This window comes from Lipomyces tetrasporus (assembly GCF_029532465.1).
Source record: "Lipomyces tetrasporus strain NRRL Y-64009 chromosome Unknown POJ06scaffold_6, whole genome shotgun sequence".
NCBI lineage: Eukaryota > Fungi > Ascomycota > Lipomycetes > Lipomycetales > Lipomycetaceae > Lipomyces > Lipomyces tetrasporus.
The window spans coordinates 322,368-341,239 of NW_026611601.1; the positions used below are offsets into that span (position 1 = coordinate 322,368).

The 18,872-nt window shown below is 49.2% G+C and overlaps 7 protein-coding genes across 7 annotated transcripts; 2 read left to right on the top strand and 5 right to left on the bottom strand.

Annotated features, from left to right (window-relative positions):
* The first annotated feature begins 15 nt into the window (after positions 1-15).
* POJ06DRAFT_254085 (FMN-dependent dehydrogenase-domain-containing protein) lies at positions 16-1,867 on the top strand. Its single transcript, XM_056187725.1, has 2 exons — positions 16-1,644; positions 1,691-1,867. The coding sequence occupies exons 1-2, from the start codon at positions 220-222 to the stop codon at positions 1,775-1,777; spliced, it is 1,512 nt and encodes a 503-aa protein (XP_056043085.1). The 5' UTR covers positions 16-219; the 3' UTR covers positions 1,778-1,867.
* On the bottom strand, positions 1,785-3,344 carry POJ06DRAFT_113682 (FAD dependent oxidoreductase). Its single transcript, XM_056184123.1, has 5 exons — positions 3,135-3,344; positions 2,948-3,081; positions 2,789-2,886; positions 2,632-2,739; positions 1,785-2,575 (listed from the first exon to the last, which is right to left on the bottom strand). The coding sequence occupies exons 1-5, from the start codon at positions 3,164-3,166 to the stop codon at positions 1,883-1,885; spliced, it is 1,065 nt and encodes a 354-aa protein (XP_056043086.1). The 5' UTR covers positions 3,167-3,344; the 3' UTR covers positions 1,785-1,882.
* Positions 3,345-6,227, bottom strand: POJ06DRAFT_113681 (adaptin N terminal region-domain-containing protein). The gene is made up of 3 exons (XM_056184122.1): positions 5,935-6,227; positions 4,994-5,872; positions 3,345-4,939 (listed from the first exon to the last, which is right to left on the bottom strand). Exons 1-3 carry the CDS (start codon positions 6,127-6,129, stop codon positions 3,524-3,526), a joined length of 2,490 nt encoding a protein of 829 aa, XP_056043087.1. The 5' UTR covers positions 6,130-6,227; the 3' UTR covers positions 3,345-3,523.
* Positions 6,228-6,288: 61 nt separating this feature from the next.
* On the bottom strand, positions 6,289-8,469 carry POJ06DRAFT_254091 (general substrate transporter). The gene has a single exon (XM_056187726.1). It carries the CDS (start codon positions 8,242-8,244, stop codon positions 6,595-6,597), a length of 1,650 nt encoding a protein of 549 aa, XP_056043088.1. The 5' UTR covers positions 8,245-8,469; the 3' UTR covers positions 6,289-6,594.
* Positions 8,470-9,657: 1,188 nt separating this feature from the next.
* Positions 9,658-11,307, top strand: POJ06DRAFT_113735 (peptidase S8/S53 domain-containing protein). The gene is made up of 2 exons (XM_056184124.1): positions 9,658-10,093; positions 10,147-11,307. Exons 1-2 carry the CDS (start codon positions 9,869-9,871, stop codon positions 11,059-11,061), a joined length of 1,140 nt encoding a protein of 379 aa, XP_056043089.1. The 5' UTR covers positions 9,658-9,868; the 3' UTR covers positions 11,062-11,307.
* Positions 11,308-11,658: 351 nt separating this feature from the next.
* POJ06DRAFT_113752 (major facilitator superfamily domain-containing protein) lies at positions 11,659-13,980 on the bottom strand. The gene is made up of 4 exons (XM_056184126.1): positions 13,317-13,980; positions 13,203-13,234; positions 12,971-13,153; positions 11,659-12,924 (listed from the first exon to the last, which is right to left on the bottom strand). The coding sequence occupies exons 1-4, from the start codon at positions 13,582-13,584 to the stop codon at positions 11,788-11,790; spliced, it is 1,620 nt and encodes a 539-aa protein (XP_056043090.1). The 5' UTR covers positions 13,585-13,980; the 3' UTR covers positions 11,659-11,787.
* A 1,401-nt stretch (positions 13,981-15,381) lies between these two features.
* POJ06DRAFT_290890 (alkaline phosphatase) lies at positions 15,382-18,009 on the bottom strand (the record flags this gene model as incomplete). The annotated part of the gene is made up of 11 exons (XM_056190354.1): positions 15,382-15,756; positions 15,817-16,057; positions 16,116-16,211; positions 16,281-16,486; positions 16,548-16,660; positions 16,716-16,857; positions 16,917-16,986; positions 17,042-17,161; positions 17,216-17,274; positions 17,328-17,487; positions 17,548-18,009. 11 exons carry the CDS (start codon positions 18,007-18,009, stop codon positions 15,536-15,538), a joined length of 1,890 nt encoding a protein of 629 aa, XP_056043091.1. The 3' UTR covers positions 15,382-15,535.
* Positions 18,010-18,872: the final 863 nt, after the last annotated feature.

Consider the following 18,872-nt stretch of genomic DNA (forward strand, 5'->3'; position numbering starts at 1 on the left):
TCACAGAAGTCCACAAAGAGCTTAAATATCTCCAGTCGGAGGCTGGCGGGGCAAAGGCCCCCCACTTTACTCCCACTCAATTTTCCGGGGCCGGGTCCGAGCGGGCATTCACCCCAACGTTTTAGTCGCCGATCCGGACATCTTGCTTCTCTTCATCTTTGTGATTAATTCTTCATCAGGCGACAACACAACGCATGGTTCCAAAGAAACACGTTTATTATGCGCACTATTACACCTGACCAAATTTCGCAGCACAAAACCTCGCAATCGTGCTGGGTAATCATCCGGAACAATGTCTACGACGTCACGGACTTCATTCCAAATCATCCCGGTGGACGTCGGTCGATCTTGCGGTTCGCTGGTAAAGACGCGACCAGTGATTTCGAGGCGATTCATCCACCTGGCACATTAGAAGAGTCGCTGCCTGAGGGTGCGAAGCTCGGCACTGTCGCTATTGTCGATGGTAAAGAAAGGGCGCATGACCCGACCGATGAGAAGCAGGAGGTGAAATTGGCGCCTGAGGCGCCGGAAGATATGTTGAATATTGCGGACATAGAGGAACACGCTTGTCGGACTCTGTCAAAGAAAGCATGGGCATACTACGCATCCGCGTCGGACGATATGCGGACAAAGACATACAATAACACGATCTTCAATCTCGTCCTTTTCCGACCACGTATCTTCCGCGACATCACGGTCGTGGATACCACAGCACGTATGCTCGGGTTTAAAACGAGTTTGCCAGTTTTCGTGAGTCCGGCGGCATTAGCACGGCTTGCGCATCCGGACGGCGAGAAGGCGATTGCAAGGGCTTGTGGGAAGCAGAGAATTTTGCAAATGATCTCAAATAATGCGTCGTTACGGTACCCCGACATTGTCTCTGCGCGGGTCAGTAGCGAACAACCATTTGCGTTTCAGCTGTATGTCCAGAACGAGCGGGATAGAAGCGAGAAGCTACTTCGCGATGTGGTCAAAGCTGGGTGTAGAGCAGTCGTGTTGACGCTCGACGCACCGACCCCTGGAAAGCGGGAGATGGACGAACGACTTGCGAGGGAGGAGGCGAGATCTGCTGGGAACGTTGACGAAGGTGAAGCTTTGTCTGCGAATTCCGGGAGAGGAAAAGATGCTGAGGGTGGCGTTGGGCGTGCCTTATTTCAGGGCACCGCAGGTGATTTAGTATGGGATGATCTGATATGGCTAAAGGAACAGCTCCCACATGATATCAAGATTATCCTTAAAGGTCTGCAGACCGTTGAGGATGTTATTCTCGCTTCGCAGCAGATTGACAAGAGGACCGGAAAGCAGTTGGTCGACGCAGTTCTTTTATCCAATCACGGAGGTAGGGCACTAGAAGCTGCTCCGCCTCCTTTGCTCATATTAGAAGAGGTTCGAGCGTATGCTCCAGAGGTATTCGAGTCCCTCGAGATTTACATTGATGGTGGAATTAGACGAGGCACGGATGTCGTCAAGGCGCTATGTCTCGGAGCCACACAAGTCGGTATTGGACGACCTGCACTGATGTCATTGGCTGGTGGATTTGGCGAGGCAGGCGTCTTCAGAGTTATCCAGATCCTCCGGGAGGAGATTGAGACTGCGATGAGACTGCTCGGTGCGCTTACTATTGATCAACTTGGTCCGCAATATGTGAGTTTCACAGTCGTATTGCGGGAGATTTGTGCTGACTGATTAGGTCAATACTCGTCAGTTGGACGCGATTCTAGGGCCAAGCCCAGAGGCTGCTGCGGGTGCCGGGGTCCTTCTCAAAGCGAAGTTGTAGATTGGCTATTTTTGGTGAATGGCCGGAGTGGCATAGAAGAACATGGTTGAGAGAGATACATTTTGGCATTGTAGAACCATTTATACATAATATTCTCTATCACATCTAACGCTCCTTAAACGCAAGCTCGACGAGTTCAACAACATGATCCGCCATGCCATACGACGACTGATACCCAGCCCCGCCCGCACCGTAGTTATGCACAACTTTGCCGACACCGTCCAATTCCTCTAATTCAACACGGGGTCCACCCTCCCGCGACGGTCGCAAGCCAACATTATGCCTGACAATATCCAACGGAAACTCCTTCTCAAGCTCCGGACACAGCTCTAATGAACGCTTAATAATCCGCTCCGCGAGATTCGGATCAACGGCCCCGTTCCAGTTCCCTTTCTGATAACACCCTCCTAGAATCGTTCCTCCGCCGGGGCGTGACATAATGTATGTCAATTCATCCTCGCCATCCGCGGTGCCGCTGACATTATACATCGCCGGCGCGTGATTGCGCACCAGTACGGTTTGTCCACGACCGGGATACATTTTCGAGTCCATCACGCCTCCTAGTCTAGACGCGAATAGGCCGGTACAGTTGACGACTAGCTCAGCTTTATGTCCTGACCAGTGGAGGTTGACTGCTTCTTTGATGTGCTTGAGCGTGACGGCTTTAAGTTTGACGCCGTTGGCAAGGCATTGAGATTGTAGCCAGGGCAGGTAGACTTGTACGTTTATACAGACGGAGTCATATGCGATGCCCTGAGAATATCCTTTCGGCACTGTCGACGAGTCGAGCATCGTGAACTGCAGTTAGTCATTAGTAAGTCCTTCAACCATGAGCCTGGACAGTTGGGACCTACGTTCTCGACCAGATCAGCGAACCATGGCCGCGCGTCGAGTAAGCCGCCGAGTAGATCGCTCTTCTTGTTCAAATCCTCAGGTCGAACATAAGTTATACATCGTTGCGGCTGTAGACGTTAGAACAACAGGCCTAGGCTAACACCAATGTGGACTCACCCAGATACCAGCATCGGGGCATTCCTTAATGAGTTTCTGGAAGACACCGTACGTGATCCGATCATAATTCGCTAACCGCTCGTTATCTTTGACAAAACCTGTACCAATAAGCTGCTCGTCCTAAAAGAGTTATAAATTGTCGAATCTGCCGCAACGTACTCATCCAATTGGCGCCTGCCCACGGACTCGTGTATTCGATGTCGTAGTCACCGGGCATGAATTTGGCCACGACCGTCACATCATATCCATTTTTTGATAGTTGCAACGCGGAGGTCAAGCCAGCTACTCCGGCGCTGAAACCTCGTCAATGTGTGGACATAATCTCGATCGAATCTAGATAACCTACCCGATCACAACAATCTTCTTCGCGTCAGGCATAATCAATGATCTCAATGACTAGTCCACTAGAGAGGACAATATGGGCGGCGAAGTTCTTTGAATTGGACCAGCTTGTTGCGCGCTTTGTTCCACGTACCTCCCGACGAAGGGAACGCAGTTTGATTCGGTTGGCCAAATTTCACAAATCCGTAATTAGTCAGACCGGAAATTTTTTATCGCACATGAACACGAGTGAGCTGATTCGCGAGCGCGCATGAGCCTAAATTTACAGACTGGGTCGAGAGCGCCGCAAGCTAAATTCAATTGCGTCATATCCATTTAAAATATACAAGCAGACCAAACGAGGCAAGTCTCTATCATTAAGTATATACGAGTAGTCGTAAGTATAATACAGAACTATTGGCCACTCAGTAATCCCCGGCCAGCGGCATCATCGTCGTCGTCTTCCGTTTCGCTTTGCTCCTCATCAATGGCACTCTCGCCGCTTTCTTCCTCGCTACCTCCATCCTCTGCTTCATTCTCATCTTCATCCTCATCTTCATCCTCACTGATTTCCTCTTCACTATCCTCTTCGCTATCTTCTTCCTCGCTACTGTCACTAACCTCAACAATCACTTCAACCTCACTTTCACTCTCCTCCTCCTCCACCTCCACCTCCACCTCTTCCGACACCTCTTCATCTTCTTCCGCCGGTGCAGATGTCGCAGCAGGCTCGCCGAAAAATTCATCCAAAGTGGTATGAAAATCCTCCTCCGTCTTCTTCACAGTCTTTGGCTTCACATGCTTGATTTTCTCAATTACTACCTTCTTCTTCTTGGTTTCCTTCTTCGCTTTGTTCGTCTTCGCCTTCACTTTCTTCGGCAGCGGCGCGAGGACAGGAGCTTCCTCAACTTTAACTTCATCCCGAATGCTCGCGTCAGGCGTCTCACTACTCCACGGAGGTAACGGCCGTCCATCGTTAACACCCGCGCATATCAAACCCGAACTTCCAATCAAAAACTTCTCCTTGCCCTGACTCGGCGACGGCGCATGCGGAGATGGTTTCGGTGCTTGCAGTAACAGCTTTGCGAGTGGCGCCGACGACGGGCTCGCGAGCAAGGATTTGTACAGCCTTGCGCGGTCCCGTAAATCGTAAGAGGTGTCGTACCGTGCCAAAAGCATGATGTAGTCGAACAGTAGATCCATCGGGTCAGCTGGTGGCTTTATCGTCGGTTCAAGTTGTTCGTCTGTGTCGTCCTTCTCTTCCTCCACAGGCTTCTCTTCAATGTAGTACGAATACAGCTTCGCCGACAAAAGCACAATCTGCAATTTCGTAGTCTCGTCTTCGTCCATGAACCCCTTTGCGCATTTCCGTAATACGTCCGGCGCAATGTACCGCGCGATTCCAGCAAATTCGCCCACCAGCCAAATAATGCTAGCCCTCGCAAGCGGCACAGTCGCGCTATCCAGTGCAAGCGCGAGCTTAGCGACAGTTTTGATGTGGTCTTTGGGCGATAGCTGAATAATATACCTAATCACTGTTAAACTCTCGCCGACAAGTATAGGATCGGCAGAATGAATCTGTTTTAGCAGCCATCTTAAGCATCGTCGTGCGATGTCATTCGAGATCTGAGCGCACCGACCGATTGCGCGAACGGCTTCTGCGACGAGGAATTTGTCGACTGAAGTTGCATAGTATTGGAGTTCGGACAGCACTTCGGAGACGGTTGACTCGGAACATGATAGGGTTAAGACTTCAATCTTGCGTTTGGCGATTTCGGGAGTGTCGGACGGGAAGACATAAAAATACTTCAGATACGGTGCAAAAAGATCCTACGTCGTTCCGTTAGTGAGAGAAATAAGATAACGACACGCTAGAGACCGCACATTATTTTGAATCGCGAGCACTGCGATGTTGGAGAGCACGACATACTGGATTTCAGACGGTCTAGAGAGCAGTCTGACTAGTGGTGGTCCTAAGAATGACAAATCGGCCTCTGGAACAAGGGCATTAAATAAATTCACGACCGCAAGGACAACCGCGCTGTTTCTGCTCTGCAACAAAGGTTTCGCAGCAGCTAGGAGCATTTCCAAATCCGGATCAATCACAAACTCTTCTTGCTCCTTCTCCACCTCTTTCTCGTTTTCCTCGTCGTCGGAGTAAAACTTGTCATTCGGCTTTTTGACCATTCTGCCTTTGGGGACATAGATGCGGACATATCGCGTCAACATGTCCAACACGCACACTTGACCCCACTCCTCGATATCGGCCAACATATTGCAGTACCGTCTGTAATTCGTGTGAAGCATGTCGAGCCTATCTGGACACATATTCACAAAAGTTTGCACGGCACTCCCGATAACATAGAAACTCTTGTCCGCGAGTAAGGTTGCCAGGTAACCGACCAGTGTCTCGAGATTAGACTTGTCAAGCTCATAAGCCTTACCGATCGCTACCGCTGCTGCACGACGCACGACCGAGGACATATCAACTATCGATTTCCTGATACCGAGCAATACAATTGGTGCGATGCTCGGCACTTTGATGCCAGACAACACCTTGATTGCCATCGCTCGAATTTGCGGGTTCTGGTCTCCCAAAGACTTTTGAATTGCGTTGATTGAAAGAAGCGCGAGATCAGACTCCTGCTGGGCGTACCGAAGGAGGTAGATGTATACCAATTTCCTCACTTCGAGCGTCTGCGCGGCCGAGTTCTTGACCACATCCGGGAAGAACTCTGTAACGTCCTCTCCTTTGGACATCAACTACTCAATTAGCCATTTCTCTCACTCTAGCTCATTGTCACACCCTACAGGATGCTACTCACAGTTGCAATTGCCTTCATACCCACCAACTTCTCCTTCTCGTGCCGCGAATTCAAATACCGCTGAACATCACGCGGTCTGAACGACCCATCTTCGCCGAATATTGCGGTCGCGTTGCGCGCCGAGGCAGCCGCTTCCATGGTCAGTTCCTTCGCTGTCTCGAACACGGCAGTTATTTTAGATAACGACTCCGCCATTTCCAAAACAACGAAAGATCAGCTAGAAGACTGTTGAAATAGCAGTGCTCGGGCTCGGTGTGGCGCCGAGGCGGCTTACGTTTAGCATGCGTCAATCGAGAACCACCTAGCGTTGATGAGGAAAGATACGCTGATGTATATCGTGTCACGGTGATCAGATCAGGGGCAGATCAAAACTGTTCAATTCAAAATAAATTATAATACAAAAAAATTAATCTAACGTCTCTATGATGCAGTCTATCGATTCGGTCATCTTCACGCGTATTCCAACTTTCCCGCGACTCTGACCAATATGCAGAAATTATTGCCCAATTAATAATTATCCAAAAATCCAAAATCGTGCATTCCCAATAAAACAAAGCACGATCCACTTTGCGCCCCCACATGCACCTTATTCATGCAACTTTAAGTATAGGAAATGGAAAGAAAAAATTATAAGGGAAGGGATATGCAAGCACAGTCTGCCTAAGCCTTGGAGTCGCCGGCTGCTTCACATCTGGCGGCACTGTGTTTGAGCTTTGCGTTTCGACTCATTTGGTTGGCCCGCTTGATATTGAACCCATCTGTCAACACATCCTGAATGGCTTCGAGCGTGAGGTACGAGGTCTCGGGGTAAAGGAAGAACACAAAAACTTCTCCCAGCAGACACAAGCCGGCGTAGAATCCAAATGTGCCAGACGGCGTGATACGGTCCATCATGGTCAAGAAGGTAGAGCCGATGATCAAGTTTCCAGCCCAGTTTGTTGCTGTCGCCATTGATGTGCCGAGACCGCGGACCTGTATTGGGAATAGCTCGGACTGCTGCCATGGGACGTTGCCGATGCCGGCGGCGTAGAAGGCGACGTAGAGCATCATCGCAATGAGGATCACGATGGCCCATGGATTTGACTGTGTTGCATCAGGGGGAAGGAAATGGAATGCGACGGCGTTGAGCACGAGAGCCGCGGACATGCCCCAGACTGTGCAGAGGAGAATGCGACGACGGCCAACAATGTCGATGAGCAGGAAGGCGAGGATTGTGAATGCCATGTTTGTGCCCGCGACGATGAGCGACACAGCGGTCGGCTTGTTGAAGCCGACAACCTGGAAGATTGTTGCCGAGAAGTACATGAGCGAGTTGAAGCCGCAAAGTTGCTGGATGCCTTGCAATCCGCAGGCGACGATCAACGCGCGAAAATGGCCCGGGACAAAATAGAGCTGCTTAAGCGAATACCTGAACCGACGGTAGCCAGACCACTCAGGGTGCTGGTCATTGTTGTAGATCTCGAGAAGTTTGACTTTCCTGATGACGACTTCTTCCTCGATAGCGCCGTCACGCGAGCTGTAAATCCATCTGACAACGTGACGTGCCCTTTCGATCTGACCCCGGCGGACGAGATACCGAGGGGTCTCAGGCATGTAGACAAACATGACCATCTGGGCGACTGCGGGTACGATGCCCAGGCCAACAAGAACACGCCAGCCATTTGGAAGAGTCTCAAGACCAGCACCGATAGCATAGGCAATGACCTGGCCACCGGTGATGGCAAGCACATTGAGGATGACGAGACGACCACGGAAGCGCGAGGGAGCCATCTCAGAGATGTAGAGCGGCGCGATAAGAGATGCAATACCGACACCCCAGCCCATGACAAACCGGCCACCAATCATTGTCCAGACACTGTGGGCACCAGTCTGGATACCGGCGCCGACGACAAACAGCGTGTTTGCGCCGATAGTGACCCACTTCCGGCCCAAAACGTCAGCGAGAGTGCCGGCAACGATGCCACCGAGTAATGCACCAAGGGAAGTCGCGGACGTGATTAGCTCTTTCTCGGACGACGTAATAGCATGACCAAGGTCGGTGCCCATGGCGACGAGAGCACCGGAGATGTAACCGGTGTCGTAGCCGAAAAGAAAGCCCGAGAAGGAGACTAGGATGGTGAGCAGGAAGACGAAAGGGTTTGGCTTTCCATTCTCAATGTCTACGCCGTTTGCGATCTCGCGCGCGATGGCGTCCGACTCGTACTCGTAGTCACCAGCCTCGTCGTACGTCTTCTCCTCCGACGGCATCTTTGTCGTGAGCGTAGGCTCGACCTCCGCCTGAATGGTGGTGGTATTGTTTTCGTCCGACATGGCAGCAGACACCCAGAGAGAATGCGGAAGGCAGATGGAGGAACAGAGACGAAGAAGAGTCGAGATTGCAGGGGCGCGTGAGTAAATAAGAGTCCGGGGCGCGATGGGACACTGTACGCTGGAATCTGTGTGGGCGGTGCGGGCGGTTTCCGAGATTTTCGACGGGCGGAAGCAACAAGGGGAATTTTTCTGCTGGATATCAACCTAGTTCAAACTTAATTTACCAGTAACCTGGAGGAGATAACACAGAGACTGCACCGCGCTCATGTACTGAGCCCTCTGGTACTTCTTTTACCACAATTAATGAGGCAATCTTTGATTGTCGCGAGCACGCTAGCCTGTTTTAGTGTTTTAGGTCAGAATTAATCGCGTGTCTTGATATCAACATCTGGCAGAGATAGTATTCTTGGGCATGTACTCTTTCTGGTTGTAACAGTATTACTCTGCCAGTTTGTGATGCCAGAGGCATACGATATAGAATTATTCCGATCGTATGTCGATTCTAATCATTCTGAATATCACAGAACAGCGCGGTCCTTCGTGGTGTACTTACACATCCTGCCAATTGGCCTAGGGGATGCATATACCGTGCGCGACCGGCCAATCCGCAATCAAGTCTACAAATGTAATAATCTTATAAAATGCATTAATGCAATATGAAATTATTAGGCTTCTCCGCAGCTGTTGAAACACAACGCTGGCCAAGGGTGCTAATTCGGCGTACTGGATTAGGTTTATGGATAGGAATGCCAAGAGGGCGCCGTAGAAGCAGTCTTGCCGCCCAACTATCCCCATAATAATTCCTGCGCTTCACCTTCTGTGTGATCAATATCTTGGGTCAGCCGGATTATATTTCTGCCATGCAACGGTGACAACAATTCCGACCGATGCTAACCAGGCCAGAGCTCTCAGAGCCATTACAATTTCATGCTCACGACTCCGCTAATAATAATGGGTACGCCGAAATAATAGTTGATTCTAGGATCACACTTTCGGTTGATAGCCGGTGTCCACGTCGTCCGCGGTTATTTCCGTCCATTCGACACACTCAAACCTCTCAAGTAAAACATAAATTTCGCGTATCAGCTTCAGCTTATTTCTCCAGTACTTCATACCCAGTATGTCTAGTAAGTCCTGATGACATTTAAATCGTCTTAGCAATATCTCTGCTAATTTCCAGTTTGTTTCCCCCGGTTGCTGAACGGAAATTTGGTGGGATGAACCAAGTTTCTATACTGGAAACGCCACATACTCTAGCGCAGGACGTCTCAATTAGTGGATACCTGTTGAAATGGAACGTAACTGACCTAACAATTCATTCACAGTTTTTATCATGTATTCTAGATTAATCGACTCTAACTAGATTACAGCAATGAACGTCATGGGCATGTCCGGGTAACTCGTCGGGGGAGACTGACTCAGGGGCAACGGGCGCCTCGTGGTCTATTGTTTACATTGAGACCAACGGTCCTCTTACAGACAGAATTACCCTAACAATGCTTATTGTCATGCAGCCAATGCCACACGACCATATCAGTATACTTACTCTAGAATCCACGCGCTTGTATTTATTTATTTTTGCGGTAAATTCCAGTCGACCCTGGATTGATCGACTACAACTACTATGTATCTCCGGTTTCTCTCTTTCTTCTCGGCAATGTCCTTGATTTCATCCGTGTCAGGGACATACCTAATCCAGCTCTCTCCAAACGCCAACATCTCCTCATATCTAGATGATCACCCTTTCATCAAGAGCAAATTGATTAGAACCTACTCATTCGGCGGCTTCAGAGCTATCGCCGCCGACTTTGATGAGGAGTTTGTTAACACTCTTGGCGTCGAGCCATTGGTATAACCGTGACGGACAAAGTGTGGTGTTGTGTGATGCTGATGTTTTGTTAGGTCGAGAACATTTCCCCGGATATAATGTTACGCGCAAACGTTGTCGAGACACAAACCGGCGCCCCCCGTCATCTCGCGAGAATATGCCAACGACAAGCACTCGGAACCGATGACGCGTATACATACGAATACGAGTCCAGTGCCGGAGATGGCATTGACGCTTATGTACTTGACACCGGTATTTACATGGCACATCCCGATTTCCAAGGACGCGCGATTCAGGGCGCCGATTACACGGGCGAAGGATCCGGCGATTCGAACGGCCATGGGACACATGTGGCGGGGCTCATTGGATCGAAGACGTATGGTGTCGCGAAAATGATTACGCTGATCGAAGTCAAAGTTCTCGGTGCGACAGGTGGTGGTAGCTTGTCCAATGTGATCGCGGGACTCGACTACGCCGCCAACACCCGCCTCTCGAGTGGCAGGAAAGGCGTTGCCAATTTGTCGCTCGGAGCAATGTATAATCCCATTCTCAATTCCGCGATTACTTCTGCCGTGCAGTCAGGATTGGCGGTCGTAGTTGCCGCTGGCAACGACGCTCTGCCCGCTTGTGCTTTCTCGCCCGCTAGTTCCCGGGAAGCGCTCACTATCGGCGCGTTAGACGACGCAGACGACTCGATCGCGCCGTTCAGTAACTGGGGCCACTGCGTCGACCTCTTCACCAGCGGCGTGAACGTCCAGAGCTTACTTAATTCCGGCGATGGTACAATCGCGTATTCTGGCACTTCTATGGCGAGTCCGATCGCTGCCGGAATAGTCGGATACTTCATGGGTCTTGGCGATTCACCAGAGGAAGCGGTAGCGAGAGTCAAGGCGGAGGCAACTCGTGGAGCAATTTGTTGGCTGCAAATCCTCTTTCGTCCCTTTACCCCCAATAAAGTCGGATACAACCTTGAAGGAAACACGCTTTAAAACCCTGGCTGCTTCTCGCCGTGTTAGTGGCTATTTGTTTGCCACTGTGATACCACTTGGTGCCATAGACTATCTTGCTGATCAGGTTTGGACTTCTGTGGTATTCATTCTGTCTGTTCCGGTACTACTGTTCGTTTTGGTCGCGTCTAATGTCGGAGTAATTGTCGCTGTCATCAGTATTTGGTGTGCATATCAGACGTACAGGCTGTTTTGGCGCTTAATATTTGGTGAGGAGGAGTGGAGTGTGTCCTTTTAACTACTAATTAATATACGCTCCTACCTCACATATCTGGTCCTGTCGAGACCACGTGCAACAAGATTCATAGTACACAAAGCGCTCAGCATTGTGGTAACCGCGGACAGCTATGATGCAAAGTCACCATGAACTATTAGATACAAGATCTGGGACTGAAACCAAATGTTTTCGAGCGATTTTGAATTCCTTCTGATTTGCATGCTCTTCGTAATTTGTAGATTAGGTGGGCTGCTAGACTGTTGGACGGGCCGACGTCTAGCTAGCCAAAGGTAGAGCGCATAGAGGCGGACAAGTGATCTTCCACACTTGCACCCACTTCGAGTCACACTCATGAGAAAGTACAGAAAACATATAGATTTCGTCCCATGTACAGCTCACACGCGTTCCCATTCTAAAACCTTATGGCACCTAATTTCAATTCGATTTGGTAGAATTTACAGCTACATAGTCTCAATAATGGCAGATATGAGCTAAACCGCTAAAACAGAGACCTCGACACGCTTTCCTTTCTCCGCTTCCACCTCAGCAACCTTCTCGCTGCGCACCAAATCCTCAACCGACTCCGGTACGCCAAAGTCCATCAAGTCATCCGGATCAACCGCCAATCCATACTTATTAACCACCCGTCCCATCATGCTCTTCTCCCGTTTCTCCATCGCAACGAAAAATAATACCCCAATTCCCGATAGAAAGCTCAGACCGCACATTAAATGGTATCCCCACACATATCGCGGAGCCTGCGGCGTTGGAAACGCAAGCAATGGAAGCCACGCCTGGATTGCGTACGAAACAGTGTTGCCGACGGCCGATAACATGCCTCTCAGCTCCGCGTCGTCTTGGAACGCTTCTGACGCCCAGGTGAGAATGAGTGCCCAAACGGGATACCCGATTTCTGGGAAGAAGAAGGCGGCATATTTAAGCCCGAATGGGATATCCCAGATAGCAAGGAGTAAATTGCCAAAGAAGTTGAAAAACACGGCCACGAGGAGCATGGGCCAGCGAAGACGCATGCGATCCGATATATTCGCAGACAAATAACATGTGAAAATCGCCATGCCATATCCGGCAGTCGGGATCAAGTTAATCTGCTGGACGGAGTACTGGTTCAGCGACTTTAGCCAGAGATTGAAGTAGGAATAAGTCCCGCCGATGTTGAACAGGATATATGGCCAGTTAAAACCATAGATCCGCCAGCTTTTGAAAAATTTCAGGAATCGGGCGAGCGTAAGCTTCCGCGTGGATTTCTGACCTAGTTCTGCCATTCTCACCACGCTGAAGTCCTTTTCGAGCTGAGACAGCCAGACAACGCGGGTCGTGTTTGGGAAGTCAGGAATAGAGTAGAATCCCAGGAAGCAGATCGGCATGCCGATGATGCCGTCGACAATGAAGAGCCAGCGCCAGCCAGCGATACCGCAAAGGCCGTCCATGGATGTGTATACGCCTGCTTGGATGAAGCCTGAGCACATTGACGCAAGTGCGGATGCTAGATCGTAGACGGACATGCGTTTCGCGAGTTCATCTGGGCGGTACCAACTTCCGAGCATCATTGCTATCGCAGGATATGTTGTTGACTCGCAGAGACCGATGAAGAAGCGAAGAACATAGATCTATTTCTTAGCAATTGCATCCCTTTATACGACAGGAACAACATACCGGCCTTGCACTCTGAGCGGCAGCGATACACATGACCAACACGGACCAGACGACCTCACAGCACGGTAGCCATACCGACGGGCGAATCTTATTGATCAGAAACTGAGAAGGTATGGATCCGAGAATGTAGCCGATATAAAACACTGTGTTAAACAGGTTTCGCTGCTGTCCATTCAGTGCCAGCTGACTTCGTTAGACTTGCACCAGGCACTACGTTGAGAACGATACTTACATCTTCCTTCATACCACTAACATAAGCATTACCTATACCCGTCAGTTTGTAACGCTACCAACGCTACCAGCAGTACTAGCAGCAACATCAACACGATCATAAAACACGACGTACTGATGTTCGTATTGTCCAACGTCTTAATGAAAAAGGACAGCAAAAAATAAAACATCACGTTTGCATCTAATTTGTGCAAATACCATCTGTAGCGCGGCGGTTTTTCAAAGCTATCCCAAAACTGCGCAAGAAACCGTCTGAAGGAATTGGGCTGGTAGCCTTCGTCATCGAGAAAAACACGGAACGTTTCCTGCACTTCGTCCTTGGTGTAAGTTAGTTCCCTGGGGACTGGGTTGACTGAGCCTTTGACCCAGGATATGACGCCCATTTGTGAAGAATGAGATACAATGTAAACAAGGGACTTGGAGTCAAATTTCAGATAATTGTGGCCCGGATCAAGGTGTCCTTTATAAACAGCTCAGAACGGTAGGGAGGGCGCTCAGATAAGCACTTAGGACCAGGCGCCAAATTCCAGTTAGCGTATTGCCAGTAAAGTGATCTTTCAGAAATAATCAAGCGACATAGTGGCGTCGGCAATAACTCGTCCAATGCTGTGCGATAGCGGTAATCAGTCTTAACGGCATGTTGTGATTCACTTAAACGGGATTCCATTAGCTTGTGATCTAGTCGCATACAGGAGTGATCAGGATCAGAACGATAAGAACTATGTGAAGAAAGGCTAGAAAGCAGAGTTGCTCGCAGTTTGTCACCCACGGTTATCATATCTGCTTATTCCGAGTTTGAGCCGTAGAGTTGCCAGGGATCTGCAACCAAAGTGATAACCAAGATCGGTGCGGCGTAGCTTAAATTGCCAAATGAAGCACAGCTTGGTCCGTGTGCTTTGTAGTTCGTACTCCCAAAATTGTCTCAGTTATTTTAACGAATGGCGAATCGTATGAGGTTGATAGTCACGAAAAAGTACTCAAGTTTCATGCCGCAACGTCCAGGATAAGCATTATCGGGGCCTTGTCAGGGATAGCCTCGGCGCCACGGTGTTGGAGCTTGTTCCAACGGCGCTGCGAATCCATGCAGCCTCTGGACACTCGTTGGTTTTCAACATCATTACAATGATCTCGACAGACGCCGACATAAAGAATTTCTTAGTGATTCATCTGGCAGATTACTTTGTTGAAGATAGAAAAGAATAGACATAATCGGCTGGGGAGGTGTGCAATGGGAAAGGGAAAAATCTCGGTCTGTGACTGGGCCCTGCGGGACAAATGCCCGTCGGGTTTTGGACGCGGCGCTGCGAGTATTTTACATATTGATAAGAACACATCCAGTTTTAAGAGAATGCAGATGTGAACATTAACATCTTATCGTCGGTCTTGACTGGCAATCCCATATGCAAGATATTCTTTCGAACACAAATCAGGATCGCAATCGGTCGACTGTTGCGCATCTGCAGAAACTTTGGTAACTACGATAAATAAATTTAATTTAAAGCCGAGGATGACGATAATAATAAGAGTTGGCAGTTGCGCCGGTACGCAATCTATGGCAAAATGCACTCAGATACCATAATGCCGCAATCAGGGTAAGTGAACTTGCACGACCACAGATTCACCACACCTCTATGAAGTACAAACGGGAATTTAACCGTCGGCTTTTGGTCAGTTGGCTCCTGCGTTGATGTTGTTTAGACACTGCCCCAATATCCATGAGTGTCGTCCGGCCGTTCGAGCAGAACGTAAAAAGACCACTTTCAATATGCATTCTGTGAGGTATATCGACGATGCAGAAATATAGGGTGGGTTAGGTGTTGACATCTTCGCCGCGACACGTCCCATCCAGTCTTCAACAATGGCGCTCTTGAGATCAGCTCCACTCAGACTACTGCCTTAGTCATAATGTTTTAAGGGCCCTACTCAATAGACTATGAGACATCTCGATTGGCGAGTAGTTCAAGCTGGATTGACATTCCGACCAAGATCAATTACCTTCAAAGGACTGCGAGTATGAGATTTCGGATTGGATCCAATGTAAGTGGATAGTCTCATACTCTCATCAGAGCAGGACGCAGGAAGTCTATGGCAGATAAGGTTGAGTGAGGTATCTTTTGAACAAAGACAACTCCGAACCGTCATCCGAACGAATGTAGATACACGTTCGTTACGCCAAATAGAGGTGAAGATGCTATTAAATAATATTCTGATCTATCATCTTGAGTTAAAGGCGGAAAAGTCATTCACAACACTCAGTAATTTTGCAACGCATTTTACGGAAGCCATCCACATTGCATGGCGAGCTTCGATTCCCTCTACGGCAGGCGGGAATCACTAGGACCTCTTGATAAACATCTGGTCAAACCCAATAACCTCCCACTCGCCCGTCGCCGTGTTCAGAGTAAGGTTGGAATGGGCCAATTCTCCGAACTGAATATACCCGGCTTCGACGCGGCCTCCTCCGACGGGACGAGCGAGATGGTTGTCGCCAGCCTTAACAGTGAAATTCGCAAGAGGGATTTCCCACCCATTTCGAGTTGCAACGGTTGGGCAGCCTTCAGTTTCGTTAGCATATCTATACTCCGAATAATCATGGTGATCTCAATGTCACTCACCGAAATACTTAGCTTCTGCCCTGTCGCGTCTGACATGAAGTTCATAGTAGCCCCGATAATATCCCTCGTCCCAATGCAAATCTTTGTTCTCAGAGTAAGACCTTGCACGCACTTCGGCGCTGCTGATTGTGCCTCCGAAACCTGAACTAGTTACGGCAGTACCAGCAAATTCGACGCCGACAGCACCAGAGCCTGAGACCTCGTCGTAATCATAAGTGCCAATCCAGGCGAGGTCGCTCACCTGGATAAAAAGGTATTAATAAGAAGCTGTGAGACGTCTGAATGGAGAAAGAACTAACCCAATTAGCATGCGAATCCCCTGCAAGCATAATGTTGTTGCCGATATTATTGTCAAAGAGGTGCTTCATGGTGCGATTATGGTTTCCGCGATAGGCCTGACGAGTGTCCTCATGTCAGTAAACCATTATATGAATACTCTTGATCATTGTATAGCATGGACGTACATCCCAGCTGTCCGTGCTGTAGGTCATTTCGCCGTTAACAAGGCGTCCAATGCGCTCGAAGCGGATCTGGTTGCCGATGATACGCCATATAGCTCCTCTCTTGGCGGACTTTGATAGGGTGTTATAAAACCAGTTTTCTTGTCGCGCTCCCATCAATGTCCTGCCAGCGTCATTGTCGATGAGTTTGATGTAGTCGTTGTTCCATCCTTCAATAGTTAGCCACGATAGCACTTTATTTCGTGAATACACAGAGATGGGGAATTATACCGAGACCAGTGATACTCCGGTCATAGTTACGGGTATCCAACATAACGAGATCGATCAGATCGCCCATCTGGAAGGATCTCCAGATACGCAGACCGTCATCCATGTCGACTTGGCTAAGATCATCGTCAGCCAGATATCGTCTCATAGGGTCGCTTTCCTTTATCCTACCGAATTGGCATCCACTCGAAGTACGCTCTGACGCCATTCATTTTCCGCTGATCGACACTAATCTGTGGGCCGTGATTATAGAAAGACTCTTCAGTGTTGTTCAAGTTGCTGAAGCCGTCTCTGTAACCGTTGTTGGCGAGTTCTGCAAGAGTGGTAAGTAAATGCACGGTTGTACGCATGGATATAAGGAGTCTCATATACCATGGTCATCCCAGATCGGGATCCAAGCAAAATTCTGGTGGGACGCAGCCAGATCAGCGTCGGTGCGGTACTTTTTGATTGTCAGCACTGCCATGTAAGCAGATCAGTACTGTTCAGGACTATACCTGGGCAAGACGCGTCCTGTAATCGTAAAGGGTGAAAATTTCGCGCTGCGGGCTATGGGCACGTTCATCCGTCCCAAGAACACCATTCTTGCCCTCGTAAATGTAGTCGCCGAGGTGGAGCTGGAGAACTGTTACCATAATGCATAAAGACAAAGGTTCTGAAAAGGCACATACCACATAGTCGACATTGTCCTTCCTGACAACGTTTCCGTAGGCATTGAAATATCCATTGGCTGATTCTGTTAGTCGACTGTATATGTACAGGTCCTTGATTCAATGTACTCACGGTAGTTGCTGCAAGAGTGAACGGCAAATTTGATTTCAGTTGTTCGATCCGTAGGACGAGGACTTGTCTTGGTCCTTCCGAGAGGGCTGACATTCTCAGTTCCGCAGACTTTGAATTGATAGTAGTACGTCGTGAACGGTTTTAGTCCTGTGGCCTCCACCTATCATATGCTCAGAATTGGACCCAGTCAAGGCATTTGGAATAGCTGGAATTGACATACCTTGACCGTAAAGTCGATATCACTAGTTGTGTAAACCCGTCCTCCACGAACGAACACCTCAGCTTGCTCATCTGCGAATACCCGATACTCGACGCAAATCGGATGAGGGGAATTCTGGATATACGACTCCGTATCGTGATTGTACAACCCCACGGATCCGGAAACGGTCACATTGCTGTCATCGGACTCCAAGGAAGGTGCTACACGAGTCCACAGAATCACGCTGTAGGGATATGGATCTCCAGATGCGACGCCATGGGTGAAGCTCAGAGTTGCGGGGTCGTAGGGCAGTTCAGCGCGCTTGATGAGGCTCCGACGTTCGACTAGTCCGATATCAATGCCCATGCGCGCATGACGCGGCGATGGACTACGGTAGTTGAGGTTGGCATGGTATTCCGCAAATACCTGGGCGGACAGCGCGATCAGGGAAAGCAGAAAAAGCAAGTGGCCTGTTTGCACCATTTTGAACTGGAGATCTTAGAGTGACAAGCCTTGTTGTCTTACCCTTGCAGCGTGGTCCCATACGAATTACTTATACTCCTCCCAAATACTGTGCTATGGAACTGATGCCCTGTCTTTACCCGTCATTTGCAAGACTGAAGAGAGTGACGCCATGGTCGTCTTGTCACGGTGCCAATTGCGAAGAGTGTATTGCACACATGTTGACATTGACCTGGCCATGGTGACATCGCGTGCAAAATATGTGAGAGAAGATTGGACAAGTGTGGGATGCTCGGGCGAAGCTCGGATACGATGGATTTATCCGATGGATAAAGATCGGGGGAAATTTGGCCAAGCATTCGGCATGGAGAAAGGCCAAGCAATTTGGCGACCGGCGGGCCAATGACATACAATGTATTGCACATATGATTGTAGCGAACTGTTCAGAGGTTCAGACAAGTACAGCGGCAATGAAACTACCTGAAATTTATTAACCAGGCAATTGCCAAGGAAAAGATAATCATTGCCATCGAACTTTCATGCCGAGTCATGCCGGGAATACTATAAGAAACTAGCTATACGAGGGGGTATCCGACCTTTCGGACCGTCCAAACAATTGTAAGCAGAGGTCGTGACTAAAATAGCGCTAGATCAAGTTGTAAGGAGAATGACAAGATGGAGCAGGATACGTTCTAAGCATGCTGGTTTGTGTGTGCAGGTCTTGCTCTGTTGTCGGGCAGCCCTGATTATCTACCACAACAACGAGCTTGATTCTATGGTTAGCCGAGACATGTCGTATCGCGACACTATTATTGATCCGTAGAGTATCGCTCCATGCTGCTGCTACGCTTGCTGGTTGGTAGGCCATCATTTCTTTTTCTGTG